This window comes from Dendronephthya gigantea, unplaced genomic scaffold, assembly GCF_004324835.1.
Source record: "Dendronephthya gigantea isolate DGI-Jeju-01 unplaced genomic scaffold, DenGig_1.0 000155F, whole genome shotgun sequence".
In the NCBI taxonomy this organism is placed as follows: Eukaryota; Metazoa; Cnidaria; class Anthozoa; order Malacalcyonacea; family Nephtheidae; genus Dendronephthya; species Dendronephthya gigantea.
Genome location: NW_021163165.1, coordinates 487,493 through 504,089, shown reverse-complemented (window position 1 = coordinate 504,089; position 16,597 = coordinate 487,493). Strand labels below are relative to the sequence as shown.

The following is a 16,597-nucleotide window of genomic DNA, read 5'->3' as shown; positions in this document are numbered from 1 at the left end:
CCAGCCCCACCTGGTGCAACAGTCCCACTTGGAGCAAGAGGGTTAGGTGTCACACTTCCAGTTCCGGCTGGAGCAACAGTCCCACTTGGAGCAAGAGGATTAGGAGTCACACTTTCAGTTCCACCTGGAGCAACAGTCCCACTTGGAGCGAGGGGATTAGGGGTCACACTTCCAGTTCCACCTGGAGCAGAAGTCCCACTTGGAGCGAGAGGATTAGGAGTCACACTTCCAGTCCCACCTGGGGCAGAAGTCCCACTTGGAGCAAGAGGATTAGGGGTCACACTCCCGGTTCCACTTGGAGCAGCAGTCCCACTCGGAGCGAGAGGATTAGGGGTCACACTTCCAGTTCCGGCTGGAGCAAGGGGTGTAGGGGTAGTGTCTCCAGTTCCACTTGGAGTTAGAGGGGTAGGGGTAACACTTTCTGCACCACCTGGAATAGGAGGTGCAGGAGTCAAAACTCCAGTCTCACTTGGAGCAAGAGGATTTGGTGTCACACTTCCAGAATCAGTTGGAGCAAGAGGGTTTGGTGTCACACTTCCTGTATCACCTGGAGCAGGGGGTGTGGAGGCAACACCTCCAGCTTCACCTGGAGCGAGAGGACTAGGGGTCACAGTTTCTGTTCCACCTGGGGCAGGAGGTGCGGGGCTCACACTTCCAGTTCCACCTAAGGCAGGAGATGTAGGGGTCACGCCTCCAGTTTCACTTGGAGCGAGAGGATTAGGCGTCACCCTTCCTGTTTTACCTGGAGCAGGAGGAGCAGGGGTGAGAATGTCGGTTTCACTTGGAGTGAGAGGGTTTGGAGTTACAGTTTCAGATCCACCTGGAGGAGCAGGGGGTTTTTCGGGGTTTGGTTCTAAAACAGGTGCCTCTGGAACCGGGCTTGTCCCAGGAGAAGGAGTCAGTACACCAGTTCCACTTGGAGCGAGTGGGTTAGGGGTCACGCTTCCTGTTTCACCTGGAGCAGGAGGAGCAGGGGTCAGAATATCGGTTTCACTTGGTGTGAGAGGGTTTGGGGTTACAGTTTCAGTTCCACCAGGAGGAGCAGGAGGTTTTTCAGGGTTTGGTTCTAAAACAGGTGCCTCTGGAACCGGGCTTGTCCCAGGAGAAGGAGTCAGTAAACCAGTTCCACTTGGAGCGAGTGGGTTAGGGGTCACGCTTCCTGTTTCACCAGGAGCAGGAGGAGCAGGGGTCAGAATATCGGTTTCACTTGGAGTGAGAGGGTTTGGGGTTACAGTTTCACCTGGAGGAGCAGGAGGTTTTTCGGGGTTTGGTTCTAAAACAGGTGCCTCTGGAACCGGGCTTGTCCCAGGAGAAGGAGTCAGTAAGCCAGTTCCACTTGGAGCGAGTGGGTTAGGTCACGCTTCCAGTTTCACCTGGAGCAGGAGGAGCAGGGGTCAAAATATCGGTTTCACTTGGAGTGAGAGGGTTTGGGGTTACAGTTTCACCTGGAGGAGCAGGTTTTTCAGGGTTTGGTTCTAAAACAGGCGCCTCTGGAACCGGGCTTGTCCCAGGAGAAGGAGTCAGTAAACCAGTTCCACTTGGAGCGAGTGGATTAGGGGTTACACTTCCAGTCTCACCTGAAGCAGGAGGAGCAGGGGTCAAAATATCGGTTTCACTTGGAGTGAGGGGATTTGGAGTTACAGTTTCACTTGGAGCGGGAGTTTCTTCAGGCTTTGGTTCTAAAACAGGTGCCTCTGGAACCGGTTCCCCACCTTCCTTTGATGTGGGGGTGTTTGTGGATCCCGCATTTATGCATTCAGTGCTTGCTGGTGCTGGAGAACCTATATAATCACAAATTGAAAAATATATAAATAAAAAATTGTAAATTATAAATAATGCTCTTTAATAGAAATGATTCCGAAGATAGACATCTTGTGGTCTGGCGATGTCGTTGGAAAGACGAAATATCATTGACTCTGTCTTTACACTCTTGTTTTATCTTGAATATCAAGAACACAAGATGTCTATCCAGATAAAGTAATGAGCTAATATATACAAGTCGTGGTACTGATTATATCAATTTTGCTCTATTTGTTGGCCGGAAGTATGCTGGATATCTCAGTACAGGTGTGTATGGCGAACGTCGTTATATTACCTTTAACGGGCCGCGGGACATTCGCTTGAAATTGTCCTCTAACGTTTCCAGGAGGACTGTAGCGACCGACAATAAAACGCTTATTTGTGGAAGTGACAACTTCGGCGACACCTACTTCTTTCGAGGCTTTCCAAACAACTTGTGTAAAATGACCTGTTGAACGAAAGAGGGATCACATTCTTTAAATAGAAACGTGTCCCTATAATACATCCATATTCCGCAGAATTTCCTTCCCGACACTCGTATAATTTGCACATAGTAAAAGAGTATTTAAAATAAGAAAAAGTATTTAGAATAAACAATTACTTAATGGTTTCCGTGTTTGGATGGCGTGATCCAAACACGCGGGAATAATGCGAGAGTTGCAAGGAAATTGCGCAAAACACGAGCCGAAGACGAGTGATTTTGTAAGCCTTTCTTAACTCAAGCAACATTCAAATAAACGTATAAATATATATAAATATAATAAATGTATGAATAAATATGTAAATCAGTTACAAACACTAGTGGTTATACTTTTGCAATACAACACAACCACTAGTGTTTGTAACTTGCATATCTATTCAAGCTAATTTTTATGGGGTGTGCATGTGACCTAATTCACGAAATTTGGTTGAGTATAAACCTCATTAATTATTCATGAATCACACAAATAGATATAACTAAATCAATTGATGATTGCTGCTCATGAAAATTGCCAATTGGTAGAAACAAGAAGAAATCTAATCGGCAATTTGTTTACATTTTCAGGCAAAGCCAATGAGAATGTCTAAAATTTAAATACATAATGTAAAACGGCCAATAAAGTACCTTTTCCGAAAGGAAAAAAGATTTTGTTCTGCTTATAGAAGTATAAAATGGCAAAGTATAAAATGGCAGGGTATAAAATGGTAAGTATAGAATGAAAACGCAAAACACGTGAAACAATAATGAACCATTGACTTGTGTTACCAACAGCTTCGAATTTTTTTCCAAGTAGTTAGTTACCAACCTTCAACATTTCAGTAGCAAGGGAAGTCAATAACTCAACAAATTCAAGTACGAAGGTTTCATTAAATACAGATTGTGTGGATTCGTATGATCATATGATCCAGGAAATCTTGGGTAATATTCATAATATTCAGGGGGACTTACCTGTCTCTGAACTAAATCCAGGGTTGTCAAAGTTGTACATTCCTATTTCATCATACCAATTATCCACGGCTTTGACGCATGTTCCTTTCTTCTCTTTTGGAATACCGCTGCCAAATTCAACAAAGAGATTCTCCCCATAACCACTTTTTTCGTGGACAAGATTCGTGCTGTCGGCAGCGGCCAGTTTTTCGGCATATTCCTGAAGAGGTGAAAGATTTTCAGTAACCATAAAGACGGTAGATGTGAAAATAGGGTCTGAATTGCATGTGAATTTGGCAAAAGAATAATTATAGCAACAGTATAAACTCTTAACTGCTTCCCAATCATCGATTTCTCAGATAAATTGTTTCCGGTGCTCGGCCCCTGATTTTTAATTGATTAATACTTATAAGTTTTCAATTAATTGATTAATTTACTGACGTCAAATGGATGCGATGTTTGAAAAAAGCTACTCTAGAATGTACCTACTTTTGTATAAATCCAGAGCCGTAGCTAGAAGCTTAATTGGGGGGGGAGTGTATAATCATAAATTCATCTTATGCCCGACTGATTTCTTTTGTACGCTATTGTTCTTGCGGTAGATAAACACGAATATATGAATATACACCCCCCCCCCAATTAAGCGGTCTAGCTACGGCCCTGTGTATATCTATGTGTACGTATAGCGTATAAGCTCAACGACGTCAGCTGCGACGACCAGCTAACAGCTAGTAAATGAAACATATAAGGCTTATGGAAGTTTTAGACGGCGTTGTCTCATTTTAAAATGCGGTAAATTACAGATTCTCGCGTCTTCTGTAGCACGCCAGCATTCAAAACCTTGACAAGTCCACCTTTAAATTCGGTTTGGTAACCGTTTTACATCTTTTAAGCGATGTGGTTAGGTTTTATTATTGTACAAATTTCACAGGATTTATAATATACAAGAGGTTTACCTTTTCGACCACCAATTTGAAGACGTTTATTTTAGCCGTCGTTGTCGCGTCCGGCGCCGTCCTAAATTTTAAGCTCCCTAATGACACTACGAGGTCTTTCCTATTTGATATATATAGCACTGGCTATTGTACGAAACATCTTTATAAACTAAATAGCATCATAATCTATAGAGTTAACAAAGATTTTCACTGTTACCTTTGCCGAGGCCGCAATCGTGGCAGACCACACCAAGGGTGGAACTCCGTGAGCCTCTCTCTTTTGGTTGTGTGCACACAGACACTCGTCGTTGTAAGCATCTCCTGTACTTGTTCCAGGGGTTGTACTAGTACTCTCTGGTGTGGTACCAGTACTCTCTGGTGTGGTACCAGTACTCTCTGGTGTAGTACCAGTACTCTCTGGTGTGGTACCAGTACTCTCTGGTGTTATACCAGTACTCTCTGGTGTTATACCAGTACTCTCTGGTGTTGTACCAGTACTCTCTGGTGTTGTACCAGTACCCTCTGGTGTTGTACCAGTACTCTCTGGTGTTGTACCAGTACTCTCTGGTGTTGTACCAGTACTCTCTGGTGTTGTACCAGTACCCTCTGGTGTTGTACCAGTACTCTCTGGAGTTGTACCAGTACTCTCTGGAGTTGTACCAGTACTCTCTGGTGTTATACCAGTACTCTCTGGTGTTGTACCAGTACTCTCTGGTGTTGTACCAGTACTCTCTGGAGTTGTACCAGTACTCTCTGGTGTGGTAACAGTACCCTCTGGTGTTGTACCAGTACTCTCTGGTGTGGTAACAGTACCCTCTGGTGTAGTACCAGGACTCTCTGGAGTTGTACCAGTACTCTCTGGAGTTGTACCAGTACTCTCTGGTGTTGTACCAGTACCCTCTGGTGTTGTACCAGTACCCTCTGGTGTTGTACCAGTACTCTCTGGTGTTGTACCAGTACTCTCTGGAGTTGTACCAGTACTCTCTGGAGTTGTACCAGTACTCTCTGGTGTTGTACCAGTACCCTCTGGAGTTGTACCAGTACCCTCTGGTGTTGTACCAGTACTCTCTGGTGTTGTACCAGTACTCTCTGGAGTTGTACCAGTACTCTCTGGTGTCGTACCAGTACTTTCAGGGGTGATTCCTGTCGTGCCAGCGCCGTTCGACGGAGTTTCCGGTGTTTCGGGAGTTTCCGGCGTGGTTGCAGTTGTACCAGCACCTTCTGGTGTTGTTTCTGTTGTTCCAGTGCTTTCTGGTGTGATTCCTGTTTCGCCAGTGCCGTCTGGCGGGGGTTCTGTTGCTCCAGCACCTTCTGGAGTGACTCCCGTGGTACCAGTACTTTCCGGTGCAGTATCTGTTGTTCCAGTGCTTTCCGGTGTGATTCCGTCTGGGGGTACTTCCGTTATTCCGGTACCTTCTGGCGTGATTGCGGTACTATCTGGTGTGCTTCCCGGGGTAGCTCCTTTTGCACCAGTACCTTCTGTACAAAAGAAAACCAACAGAATACTTCACGACCATGAATGGGGGGAAATATAGGCTAGAAATTTACAAAACTAAAACAAATATGCAACACATAATTGCAATTAAATTGCAATAAATTCTATGTCCGGATTAATTAGTTTAATCCCCAGTCTAATCGTTGAGGGTTAGTAGTTGGGTAAGCATTAGGGTTAAGTTAGGACACAAGTTAGGATTATAGTCTCGATTCTAGAGATGGCCAACAACCAATAATTCAACAATACGCGTTTTCCAGTGGGACTCATTAGGTTTTTAAGTTTTGTAATGATTTTTCAAATTTTACCTTCTGTCACCCAATTTATTGGTCATTACGTCATCATGCACGATAAAAAATGTATCAACAATATGTTTCAGGGGGAGGAAAATTGCTGCATGGAACAAGTCGGAGGACGTGAACGTCAAAGACGACGTAAAAATGGCGAGTAAATAGCGTGGCATGTCTATATTACACGCATCATGCCATTTATTCGTCATTTCCACGTCCTCTTTGCCGTTCACGTCTCCTTCCACTGAAAGTGTGTTTAGATGCATGCATGGTCCTCTATCGGACCCAGTTCAAGCCAAAAGGAAAAATAGTGTTGACGTTGAGGCCACGTACCTGGTACCAAAGCGACATGAAGGTTTCCCAGTTGACCGGCATCTATGGCTAATCTCAACGTATCGTACATATCTTGGGGGAAAATTCCCTTGGTTGTCAATATAAGATCAGCTATGATACTACCAGGTCTAAATGAACATAAAGATAATTAAACATAGTTAGACAGTTCTAGCGTATAATTTCATTATTTCAATTATTGAAATTTTTGGCGCTGTTCATTTCCGAAAAATTTTTACTAGAAGGTGCTTCGCAGATGAAAAGAGGTTTCGAGGGTACATGATCTGCCATTTTTTGCCAACACGTTTGCCGTTTGCGATTCTATTTACTAACGCGGCAGAAAATGTTAGGACAGAAAAATATGCACAGGGCAATAGACCTTTTCGGTGATTTCGTCACAATATTTTAACATCACAACGTTTTAAATTTAGAACCACTCTAGATGAAATGGAATTCAAGTTTTACTCTCACAAGCTATGTGCAAAGATGCAAAACATCCTTCTTCAACACATACATGAAATTTTTTTTTGTTTTGACCAATAAATGTGGAAATAAGCCATAACACGAGAGCGAGGCTGAGGGACCAAGACCGCGAGCCTCGTTCTCGCGTTATGGCTTATTTCCATACTTATTAGTCAAAATGAAAATTATTTTTCATGCACGGGTTATGGAAGGATGTTTTGCATCTTTGCACATAGCTTGTGAGAGTAAAACTTGAAATCCATCTCATTTAAGGTGGTTCTAAATTTAAAACGATAATGTTGTGACGTAATTACCGAAAAGGTTTATTTTCATTCATGCATTTTCGAGTATTCCAACTAGCTATATAAAGCATCTTCTATATATCGTAAGTTTTATCGAGATTCTGGGATTTTATCGATGGAGCTACATGCAGCTAATTCAGAAAACGTTGTTCTTCACAACGCTTTAATAAAAACCTATGCCATGTGGAAATACTTGCTTCTAGGCTAAACATTCCGAAATCGGATAAATCCATCCTCCCTTGTATGTTTAACTAAAGTTTATATGTTTTTTGTAGGACAACTGTTGTGCCGCCACATTTTGTTTTTTCCCAGCTGTTTAATGTTCTCGAGCAGTTGGTTCGCTCGCTTCGCCCAGAAGACGAAGAAACGTTGCGCGATCCATTAACAAGCGACCAAATATACCAATGATATATATCTCACCTGAAACCCGACACTTCAACATTCACCAACGCAGATCCCTCTTGGAACAATTGGTTTATCTATAACAAAGACAGAAACTGCATGATTGCAAAAAAGTCTGTTTTTGAAATAGCCAATATAGTAAAAATCGAGCGCCAATAGTCACAAGTGCTAACATCCATGTTGAATAGCCTGAATCCTGAAAACAACCTTACCGCAATGTCTACAGTTGCATGCCATCAATTATTAAAATAATTAGCAACTATTTTAAACTATTTTAAACTATGTAAAACTATGTAAGGTAGATAAGTTGAAACGTGAAAGTATAAAAACTCTAGACAGTGTAATATGTAAATATTTCGACTCTTTGAATAAGGCTACCATATAAAGAACTTGCTAGTTTATTCAAAGTTTTGTTAGTTTTTTGCACTAACCAAGCTGTACTTACAGTGTTAATCAATTCATTTGATAATTCTTCGAATTGGGCACTCTCGGTGTCTTTGTATTCTTCACTAAAAACCTTCTGGGTTAGGCGTATTGTCATGGGGTACCTGTACACTAAATTGACAATAAAGAATTGATGCAAATATCAGTTGCAAAATATCATGCAGACAATATGGTAGCGAATTTTGTGGGGAATATTTATAGTCTAGTGAAATTATATAAATTTGTTAAGCAAGGTTTCAGATCCTTTTATTTTCGTGGGAAGTTAATTGAGATCTTCTTGAAGAAAATTGCTTGCTTAGTAAACTTAAAGCATGCAAAATCCAGGGGACTTTTTTCCAAACTTCAAAATGCTTCCATACGCGAGTTTAATTACTTTGGTTTACCTCTTAAGCTAGGTATAGTAATATGGTTACCCATTTTCCAGGCAGGTTGGATATGACATGAAGAATTATCAAAAGCTGGAGTTTCTTGATGAGGCTGATATTATTGAGGATGATATTATTCTTATTATTATTAGCATGAGAAAATTACTGGATGCTGAATGATTATAACTTTGTTTGCTCGATTTGTTTTGATTCAGATTGCCGTTCCTTGGGACGTCGACACCTGTGACGTAATAACGTAGGATACGAAGCTTTCTCACACGTTACGACGTAACAGCGTGCATGAAGAAAGCTGTATCCCACGTTGTGACGTTACTCGTTGGACGTCACGATTTAGCACATTGCAACGAATTCCATGATAGCCAAAAGGCCCTGGGAACGAGTTTGCCAGGATAGTTATCTTTGCCAGAATAGTTAAAATACTCTTTTAAGACTTCGTCCAATCTATGCAATAGCATGTAGTACATCATATACTTTAAATAACTATGATTTTGCTTACGTTTGTTCGGATTCGATAAATCGATTTTGCAACACAGGGGAGCGTAAATCACATCACGAATAAATTTCTTCGATAATTTCTTTCCTCGTTCCAATCGGATTACCTCACCGCGTCGTAAACTAAAATTAGAAGAAGTTCTTTTTGAAACTAAACTGATCGCGGGCGTCAATTCTGGGGATTGGGGACACGTCCCATTTTGGAGCGTCAATTATCCCCCAATTTTTACCATCGTGTTTTTTTTATCGAATCAATGATTCGATAGAATCATTTCACTCCATGTGTAATAAAAAAAATATAATACAATAAACCAGTTGTAGTTAACTTTTTACTATAGTTAGTGGCAAAATTGGCCAATCAGAATCGTATATTTTCTAGTTAACTACGATTAAACTATATACCTAAAATGCAGTTAAGGTGGTCTTATACACAAAAAACACGATTTATTCTGTTTTTAAAATTTCAAGGGTGCCAACTTAAATGTCTCCCCAATCGATCTTGAATATTTTTTTTGAAAAAAATGTATAAAAAACGGGAGAATTAAACGAAAAGTGATCTTAATTAGGGTTTTACCCTGAGCAAATAAAAGGGGCTTCTTAGCTAACTAAAATTCTCATTCCTCTTATTTTGGGAAAAGATAACTCAAAAAGTAATAAAGCATCATGATAAAACTTTCATGGTAGACTTTAAAGACAATTTGGTCGGACGTGAACCAATAAAAGTGTTGTATTTCGTTCAGTCTAAGTGAAATAACGACTGTTTATTTGAGATAGGTCGTAGAAGTTTTGTATTTATAGCTTGTAAAACGTTTAATACTGCAAAAGTTTTATATATTCGAAGTTCAGCTCCGAGGCAAAAATATTTAGAACTAAATAAAACCAATTACGTCGTTCTAGCGTTAAAACCTAGTTTGTTATCGTTTTTACAAAAATCGTCAAATTTTCCACCATTAGGTGTGTCTGGTACGGGTAACTATAGTGATTGAAGACTCTTACCAGTCTTTTTTGACTCAGAGCAACTTGGCTTGCAATATGGCATGAAAAGATTTTTATATTTTTCAAAATAAAAGAAAAAAAGATTTGTATAAGACCACCATAAGAGTTTTATACAAGAGGCCACGGTTTTCATATGTCGTGATTCATCGGCGATGTTCTACGATCTATTGTCCGTGATCCGCGCAACGAGCCCCATTGATCTTAATTTGAGTGGTATCGCGTTTAACCAAGAACTCGCTCCTTTATCTCCTGATTGCTTTACCAAAAACGGTACATCTGGGGATAGTGTTGCATCAATAGTATCCATTCATGACTTAACAGTTTCCGTTTTGGTTGCTTGCTGGATTCGCTTCAGATCATCTATAGACTGCTCTATCCGTTCCAGAGCCTCACTTTGACATTTGATTGAACTTACATGTTGATTGGTAAATAACGTTGAAGCTGCATATTGCAGGGGAGCTTCCATTCTCAAATTCGGTGCGCCCAAACCGCCTTGAGCTGGTGTTAGGGTCACAAGTTCACGAAGTTCACTCGCAAGGGGTTCTTCTTGGCCAAAAAGTTGTGGTCAGAGAATGTCATTCAATGTTTTGCGTATCGGGTCTACATACTCTTCGAATACCAATTATATAAGTGTGTCAATGAAGTATATCATTTTCTTCGATAGGCAAAGGATTTTATGCAGTAATGACCACCGACAATGATAGCCATCGCCGATGAACTACGACATATGAAAACCAGGCTTAAGGTGCCGAAATTCCTGTTATTTATAGTCCTATATATAATCCGTATTCTATATATCAATATAGCGATAACGTAAATGTATTTGGAAACAAATTACTCACAGGTTTCTGGCTTTGAGACGCAGATACTTGCGATAACTGCAATGGCAAACCACGCTGGGCCTTTTAAGAAATGCTACGTGTCTCGTCTTACGAACCGCGCGTTGTCGTACAGGAAAAGGACGTACCGCTTTTCTTCCAATGCGAATGCCATTAACAGACATACAGCAGGCTAAAGGATAGAAACTTGAAGCGGTTAATTTAGGTTTTTGCCCTATTTACCATGCATATCAGTAAACAAAGCCTTGTTTTAAAAGGCGCAATATAGAGATCCCAAAAATCACATCTCCATTTCGGGCGACTTCGATTTGAAGACTACCTGGCCTCGGTAATATACCAAGCTATGGTTTAGTCTTTAGACTAAAATGTAAACATGTTGAAAAATACAATTTACGTTGACTCGCGTTTATAAGAGAGCTCTAGGAGAGAGAGTTAGTTAGAATGGCCTAACAGCTACTGGGGTAAAAGCGATAAGTATATGTATAATACTGTCAATTGATGATATGTTCGAAACAGCCTGCATGTTCTGGCCAGAAAACTGATCTCGCAATTGCATTATAATTATAAGTTATAACTTATAGGGAAGAATTTATCGTGGTAGGCTATCTCATTGTACGGCTTTTCTTAAAAATAGAATTTAATCGTTGAGATCAAACGATATGAAGCGATAAGGCAATTACATGTAAACACAAGCATTCACCGTGATAAAAAAATACAATTTAATTGTTATGCCTTTAAAAAATAACAATGTTTTTACCTGCCACAAGAATGAATAGGCCAATAGTAGCATAGGAAAGGCCCATCTTCTATATTTACGTCTTCGAGATGTTCGAAGAACGTAATTATAATATATAAAGTTGAAAAGAGGAAATACCTGTGCTCGACAATAGACGTTCCTCGTTAATTCAGCGTTTAATATTTGACAGTTGGACAAAAAAGCACTTGCAGGGATTGCTAATGAACACACAAATAACCTGCAAAATAAGGACATGCTATGGTTAATCGCATTGAGATGTGGGAAAAGCAATATTATAGCGAGTGTTAAAACAAGTTTTTGCATAGCCTCATGCATCAAGCTAACTGTTATTATTAGTATTTTAATATAGGTATACAGTTATGCGATGGCGAGTACAATTAGGGATTAATAGTACGAGTGATGTTTGAAAGTTTTGCAAAAATTCGACAAGCCGCCATCATTTGTTTATTGTTAAATAGCATGATAAAATCGTCAAATTTTAGTAGCACTTAACCGCCATCTTTTTGGGTTTAATTTCTAATGCAAGCATCATATAGGGTTTTTTTAGGCTTGCCAGACTTTTATCCAATATTTGGTACCTTTGGTATAGCAGTTTCGCCTACGTTTCTGGCCTTTTCTATAGTTCCTCCAGGACTGTAATATAAGATTATACACGATATAGTCAGTTGATTAGTCAGTTGGCTTGCAACGTATGGAGTCAGAAAATCACGGAGGAAAACAACTATGTCAATACAGTAATGGCAATGTCAGTACAGCTTCATCGACTGATACCAAATACGAATACAATGAACGACGTAATATTGTCGAATGCTGCAAGCCTGCAGCTTATACCACAATAATCATTATACCATTTTTGTGGATTACGATTATCTGCCTATTTGTTAGCCTTTAAATCGCGGTATTCATCGCAGCGTAAATCTATTTACTAATAACGAGCTTAATATTGGTGGTTCAGCTATAGAGTCGATTAGAATTTCATAAATTATTGTCAGCTTACCGCAAAGACAATTCGTTTCAAAGAAAATCAATCGGCAAGAAGACGAAAATACCCCGAAAAATTTGTGTCACCTGCATGTTCAATGCGACCTATAACATATTACGTAGTCAAGCATCGCAGAAGTCCTTTACACTACAAAAATTTAGAACGGTTTCTTAGTCCATATAGTTAACGGAAAACTGATATGGTATGGAAAGCTGCAAAGTGAAGAGCTTTTAATTCAAATTTGAACTGATCTTTGTTGAAAAGTACCTGAAAGTGCAGAAATCCTTTGCGCCAGGAGCGGTTTATTCCTTGTTTATTGATCGCTCTAAGAAATCCTTTTAATAATTACGTCACATTTCATTAATTTCAATTAGAGATGCGACACCCACAAGAAAGGAGGTTCCAAGTTTTTGCTCCGGAGCATCGTTTTCCTGTTGTGGTTAAGTTCCACATCTACAGTTTTTAAAATGAAAATTATTTTTCATTTTAAACCATAGATGTGGAACTAAAAGAAAGATGATTTTCATCTTTCTTTGAATACATCTTTTTAAAGTAAAATTGAAATCTGACATTATTTTGCATTAGAGGTTCAAAAGGTCTTAATTTCGAGTGGAGTTAAGGCTAATTTCCACTCCGGAAAACGAGCAGCGGATCGGATCGGATTTTTTTCCGAGCTGGTCCGATCCATGAAGTGATTTCGGATCGGATCAAAAAAAGTTAAAACTATTTAAGCTTTTTTTATCCTGTCTCGGGCGCTTTCGGATCAATATAAGCCAAAAATTTCAACAGACGGCGCACGCGCGGATTATCTTTCGTTCCGATCCGACCCGATCCGTTGCTCGTTTTCCGGAGTGGTAATTAGCCTTTATACACACTTCAAATTCAAGCTATAGCTTATATATAAGAACAGTTGGACTATAGGTCTTCCGACAGGAATCGAACCTACGCTTTTTCCTTTGCCGGTGCAATGCTCTTGCCACAATGGTTCGGCATCGCAAAAAGCTTAGATTCGATTCCTGCTGGACGACCTATAGTTCAACTGTTCCTGGCTTGAATTTGAAGTGTGTATAATTCCACTCGAAATTAAGACCCAATTTACCTGCATCGAGTGAAGTGCCAAAAATCATAATTATTTTGCATTATTTTTAATAATATTAAATATACAGTGGTGAGACGTCATTTTATGGGCATGACATCGTTTAAAAAAAATAATTTATCTATGCATCGTGATTTGACTACATACATGTACAGTGTAAGTTCAGCAATATTACCAATATAAATCTATTCGTACTGAAGGGCCGTGAGTACTGAGTGTGATAATTGGAGAAAAGTACAGCGTATATTGGTACAAACTAGTAGTAGTCTTCAGTGACACGTGAAAGTCATATCGACGGTCTGCCCTGGATCCAGCCTTACGACCTGCGTGTGGCTCCTTGGAGCACCCCATTGACCAGCAGTGACCGCGTAGGTGCCAGGCGTAAGTTCGACATGAACATCTTCGGATTTTTGAAGCTGGAAAGATTATATATACACAGCAATGAGCAGGGTCGAAAGGTGCCGAAATATATCCCAAGCCTTGCCGTCATAACGTGTCCACGATTTCACAAAATCGCGAGGGAACGGATAACTGCATTTGCGAATTGGGTACAAATCTGACCAGGCCTAAGGGTTGTATATAACAAACAGTATTTCCGCATAAACTCACCGGATTTCCGTATGTGACAGATGTATATTTGGAATGATGAAATCTCTTGATATGTTCTTCGTCGTGTTCGTCATGAAGGGGTGAGCATTTGAAATATCTCTATGTGAAAAAAGTGGCAAACTGATATAATTGCTGCATTTTAACCAGGGTTCATCATGCACACAAATGTCAAGCAAGTGAATTCAAGGCAATGCAAGTTGGGAGAGTAATATGAACTGTACAGCATGACAATTATGTCAGTTTTGCACTCAGACTGTTATTTACTTAATGCATGCTCCTATAGATAACGGTATATACGTCACATCCCCTGCTTAACATGGGTGGAGAATGAAATCCACTGCCACCTACGGTATTATTACATTTTCAGTTCTCTGTCATAATAGAATGGACTAACCCGGCATTGTCGACTGGTGACGGACATATATTGCAGAACACTGGAAAATGCATCATCTATCCTCGTATGGATTTGTGGATCCTGGAATGAAGATAAAGATGTAAAAATCATATACCTGTAACAGTAAAATGCTTAGTTTTAACAGTAGGTAAAATGACTTGTATAATGTCCTAAGAAAGTCAAGATAATAGCCCCATACTATATAATTTATTTGTTACCGATATATCTAATGATCAAAATTTTTCCTGGCTTCCTATTGAATAAGATACCTATGTGAGTGGGCATCAAATTGCATGAAACAAGCAGGGTGAATGTGAATTTGCTAACTTGCACAATTTGCTTACTTGTTTGTAGGAAACATTGCACCAGAAAGGCTAGCAAGGTATCCAAGAATATTATTAGGGATGCACTGAATAGTGATTTACTGGATATTTTGAACATTATATACTTAAATTATATGGCTGCAAGCTAGGAGGGATGAAGAATCATTTTGTTTCTTAGAAAATGCAAAAACCTTGTCTTGATATACAAGAATTGTTACAGAATGATTGAGACTTCATCTCAATGATTGGTTTATCATCTCAATGGTTTATTCATCTCAATGATTTCCCTCAACTTCTTCAATATACTAGCTGTGAATGATTTTTTTATTGAAATTGTATAGTTCTAATTGCTGTTTTACGGTAGGCATGTTGATGTTATTTGTAGCTTCAATATTCTAAAGCTATAATAAAGACAACAAATTATCTGGTATCGATCTGGCTAGATAAAGGTAAATATCAAGCTGGAAACTGTTGACTGTACATATCCAGTGCACCTTAAATATTGTCTCTCAGCAATAAAGGTATCAAGTGGAATCCCTGTGCAGATATCAATTACATTTACTTTATTTCTAATTGAAGGGAAAATTACAAATAAATAATTTGTGGTCTTTTAGCTTCAGGATTTCAGTAATATATCCCTATAAAACTACATTCTGCATAGTTAAAACCAAGTTAAATCAGAAATACATGACTCCGATTAGCCATTTTCTCCCAAACTACAGTTGAAAGTTAATTAGTCTTTCATACAACTGGCCCCTGGTCTAAAAATGTTTCCTTTTTGCCCAACTGTGAGAATATTGTTGCAAAAGAACTTGCTGATTCCCTGTTGAGTGTTGACCATGATTTGGAAATATGAAAATACATTGTCAGCACTGATTAGGAAACATCCAAAACAATGTTGCTGCAATATTGTTGTTCCGAGTCAGCCCATGAATCAAGTCTTACAAGCAAAGCCCTTGGCTAGACGTTGGAAAGTTGCAAATTACTGCGACTATTGTATTTTTGCTACATGTTGAATTAATTAGATAAATGGTTTTCCCAACAGTTTGCCATTTAATAGGTATACTTTTACTACCTGGTCAGCATTGATGGAACCTTCAGTCGTGGCTGGCCAGTCAATCTTCCGCATTCTTGCTCTTGCTAATGTTGCTGTACTTTGACGACCAGATCGACATAGTACGCAGTTGATACGCTCACCTCGCTAGAAGAAGACGAGCAATCGCAAGAAATTCAATATTTCGAAAATAAACATCAAACACATTAGCTACAAAATAAAAATTTCAATAATCCACCTTATCCGGCATGCAGCAAACCAGTAGCAATACCAACTGTTTCGTTCGATTATTTTTAGTTCCTTTGGACTCTTCTCTTCTTGTGAATTGACGCGAACAAACAAACTCAACAAAACAGGAATTTCGCGGCAATTTGCTGAATGCTCGAGCACAGACCGACAGGGACCGAAGTGAGACCGATTGGGGTCCAATGAATAACGAACGAAACACGTATGAGATAGAACCAGAGATAGAACCAAGAATTGTTCTATTATTTGATTTCTATATCTGTGTGATCTATCGCACTGTCTATCGACTCTATCGAATATTTTTAAATTATAAATCAAATCTTAAATCATAAAGACATAAACCATCCTATTCTACCAAAATAGAACTACCATTTGTTCTCTTTTTGGGCAGGAGCGGATATTCGCTGACTACCACTCTGCCAGTGATGATTCTTCTTTTAATATTTTACACAATAATTTAATAGTCAAAAAGATTCGATAAGAAAATGATAGAAGAAAAAGTACCGGTGTGGTGACTGTGGTATTTTAATATATCGTTGCAAATTTTATTTCATATAT

General features: G+C 39.4%; 3 protein-coding genes across 3 annotated transcripts; all 3 read right to left on the bottom strand.

Moving 5' to 3' along the window:
* Window positions 1-10: 10 nt before the first annotated feature.
* On the bottom strand, window positions 11-1,352 carry LOC114537286 (vegetative cell wall protein gp1-like; the record flags this gene model as incomplete). Its single annotated transcript, XM_028558424.1, has 1 exon — window positions 11-1,352. A coding segment is annotated over one exon (1,342 nt), but the record flags the coding sequence as incomplete, so codon positions are not given.
* On the bottom strand, window positions 1,351-7,946 carry LOC114537285 (mucin-2-like). Its single transcript, XM_028558423.1, has 7 exons — window positions 7,867-7,946; window positions 7,440-7,498; window positions 6,259-6,386; window positions 4,361-5,622; window positions 3,230-3,428; window positions 2,096-2,248; window positions 1,351-1,781 (listed from the first exon to the last, which is right to left on the bottom strand). The coding sequence occupies exons 3-7, from the start codon at window positions 6,326-6,328 to the stop codon at window positions 1,351-1,353; spliced, it is 2,115 nt and encodes a 704-aa protein (XP_028414224.1). The 5' UTR covers window positions 6,329-6,386; window positions 7,440-7,498; window positions 7,867-7,946.
* A 5,736-nt stretch (window positions 7,947-13,682) lies between these two features.
* Window positions 13,683-16,174, bottom strand: LOC114537283. Its single transcript, XM_028558422.1, has 5 exons — window positions 16,032-16,174; window positions 15,815-15,940; window positions 14,417-14,497; window positions 14,023-14,121; window positions 13,683-13,829 (listed from the first exon to the last, which is right to left on the bottom strand). The coding sequence occupies exons 1-5, from the start codon at window positions 16,041-16,043 to the stop codon at window positions 13,683-13,685; spliced, it is 465 nt and encodes a 154-aa protein (XP_028414223.1). The 5' UTR covers window positions 16,044-16,174.
* Between the last annotated feature and the right edge of the window lie 423 nt (window positions 16,175-16,597).

Coding starts and splice junctions, on each gene's coding strand:
- LOC114537285 (XM_028558423.1), bottom strand. CDS start 6,328: ATGTACGATACGTTGAGATTAGCCATAGATGCCGGTCAACTGGGAAAC. Junction 2,249..3,229: donor TGGATTTAGTTCAGAGACAG/GTAAGTCCCCCT, acceptor TTCGTTCAACAG/GTCATTTTACACAAGTTGTT. Junction 1,782..2,095: donor TGTCCCGCGGCCCGTTAAAG/GTAATATAACGA, acceptor GTGATTATATAG/GTTCTCCAGCACCAGCAAGC.
- LOC114537283 (XM_028558422.1), bottom strand. Junction 14,498..15,814: donor GTTCCATCAATGCTGACCAG/GTAGTAAAAGTA, acceptor TCTTCATTCCAG/GATCCACAAATCCATACGAG. Junction 14,122..14,416: donor TCACCAGTCGACAATGCCGG/GTTAGTCCATTC, acceptor TTTTTCACATAG/AGATATTTCAAATGCTCACC.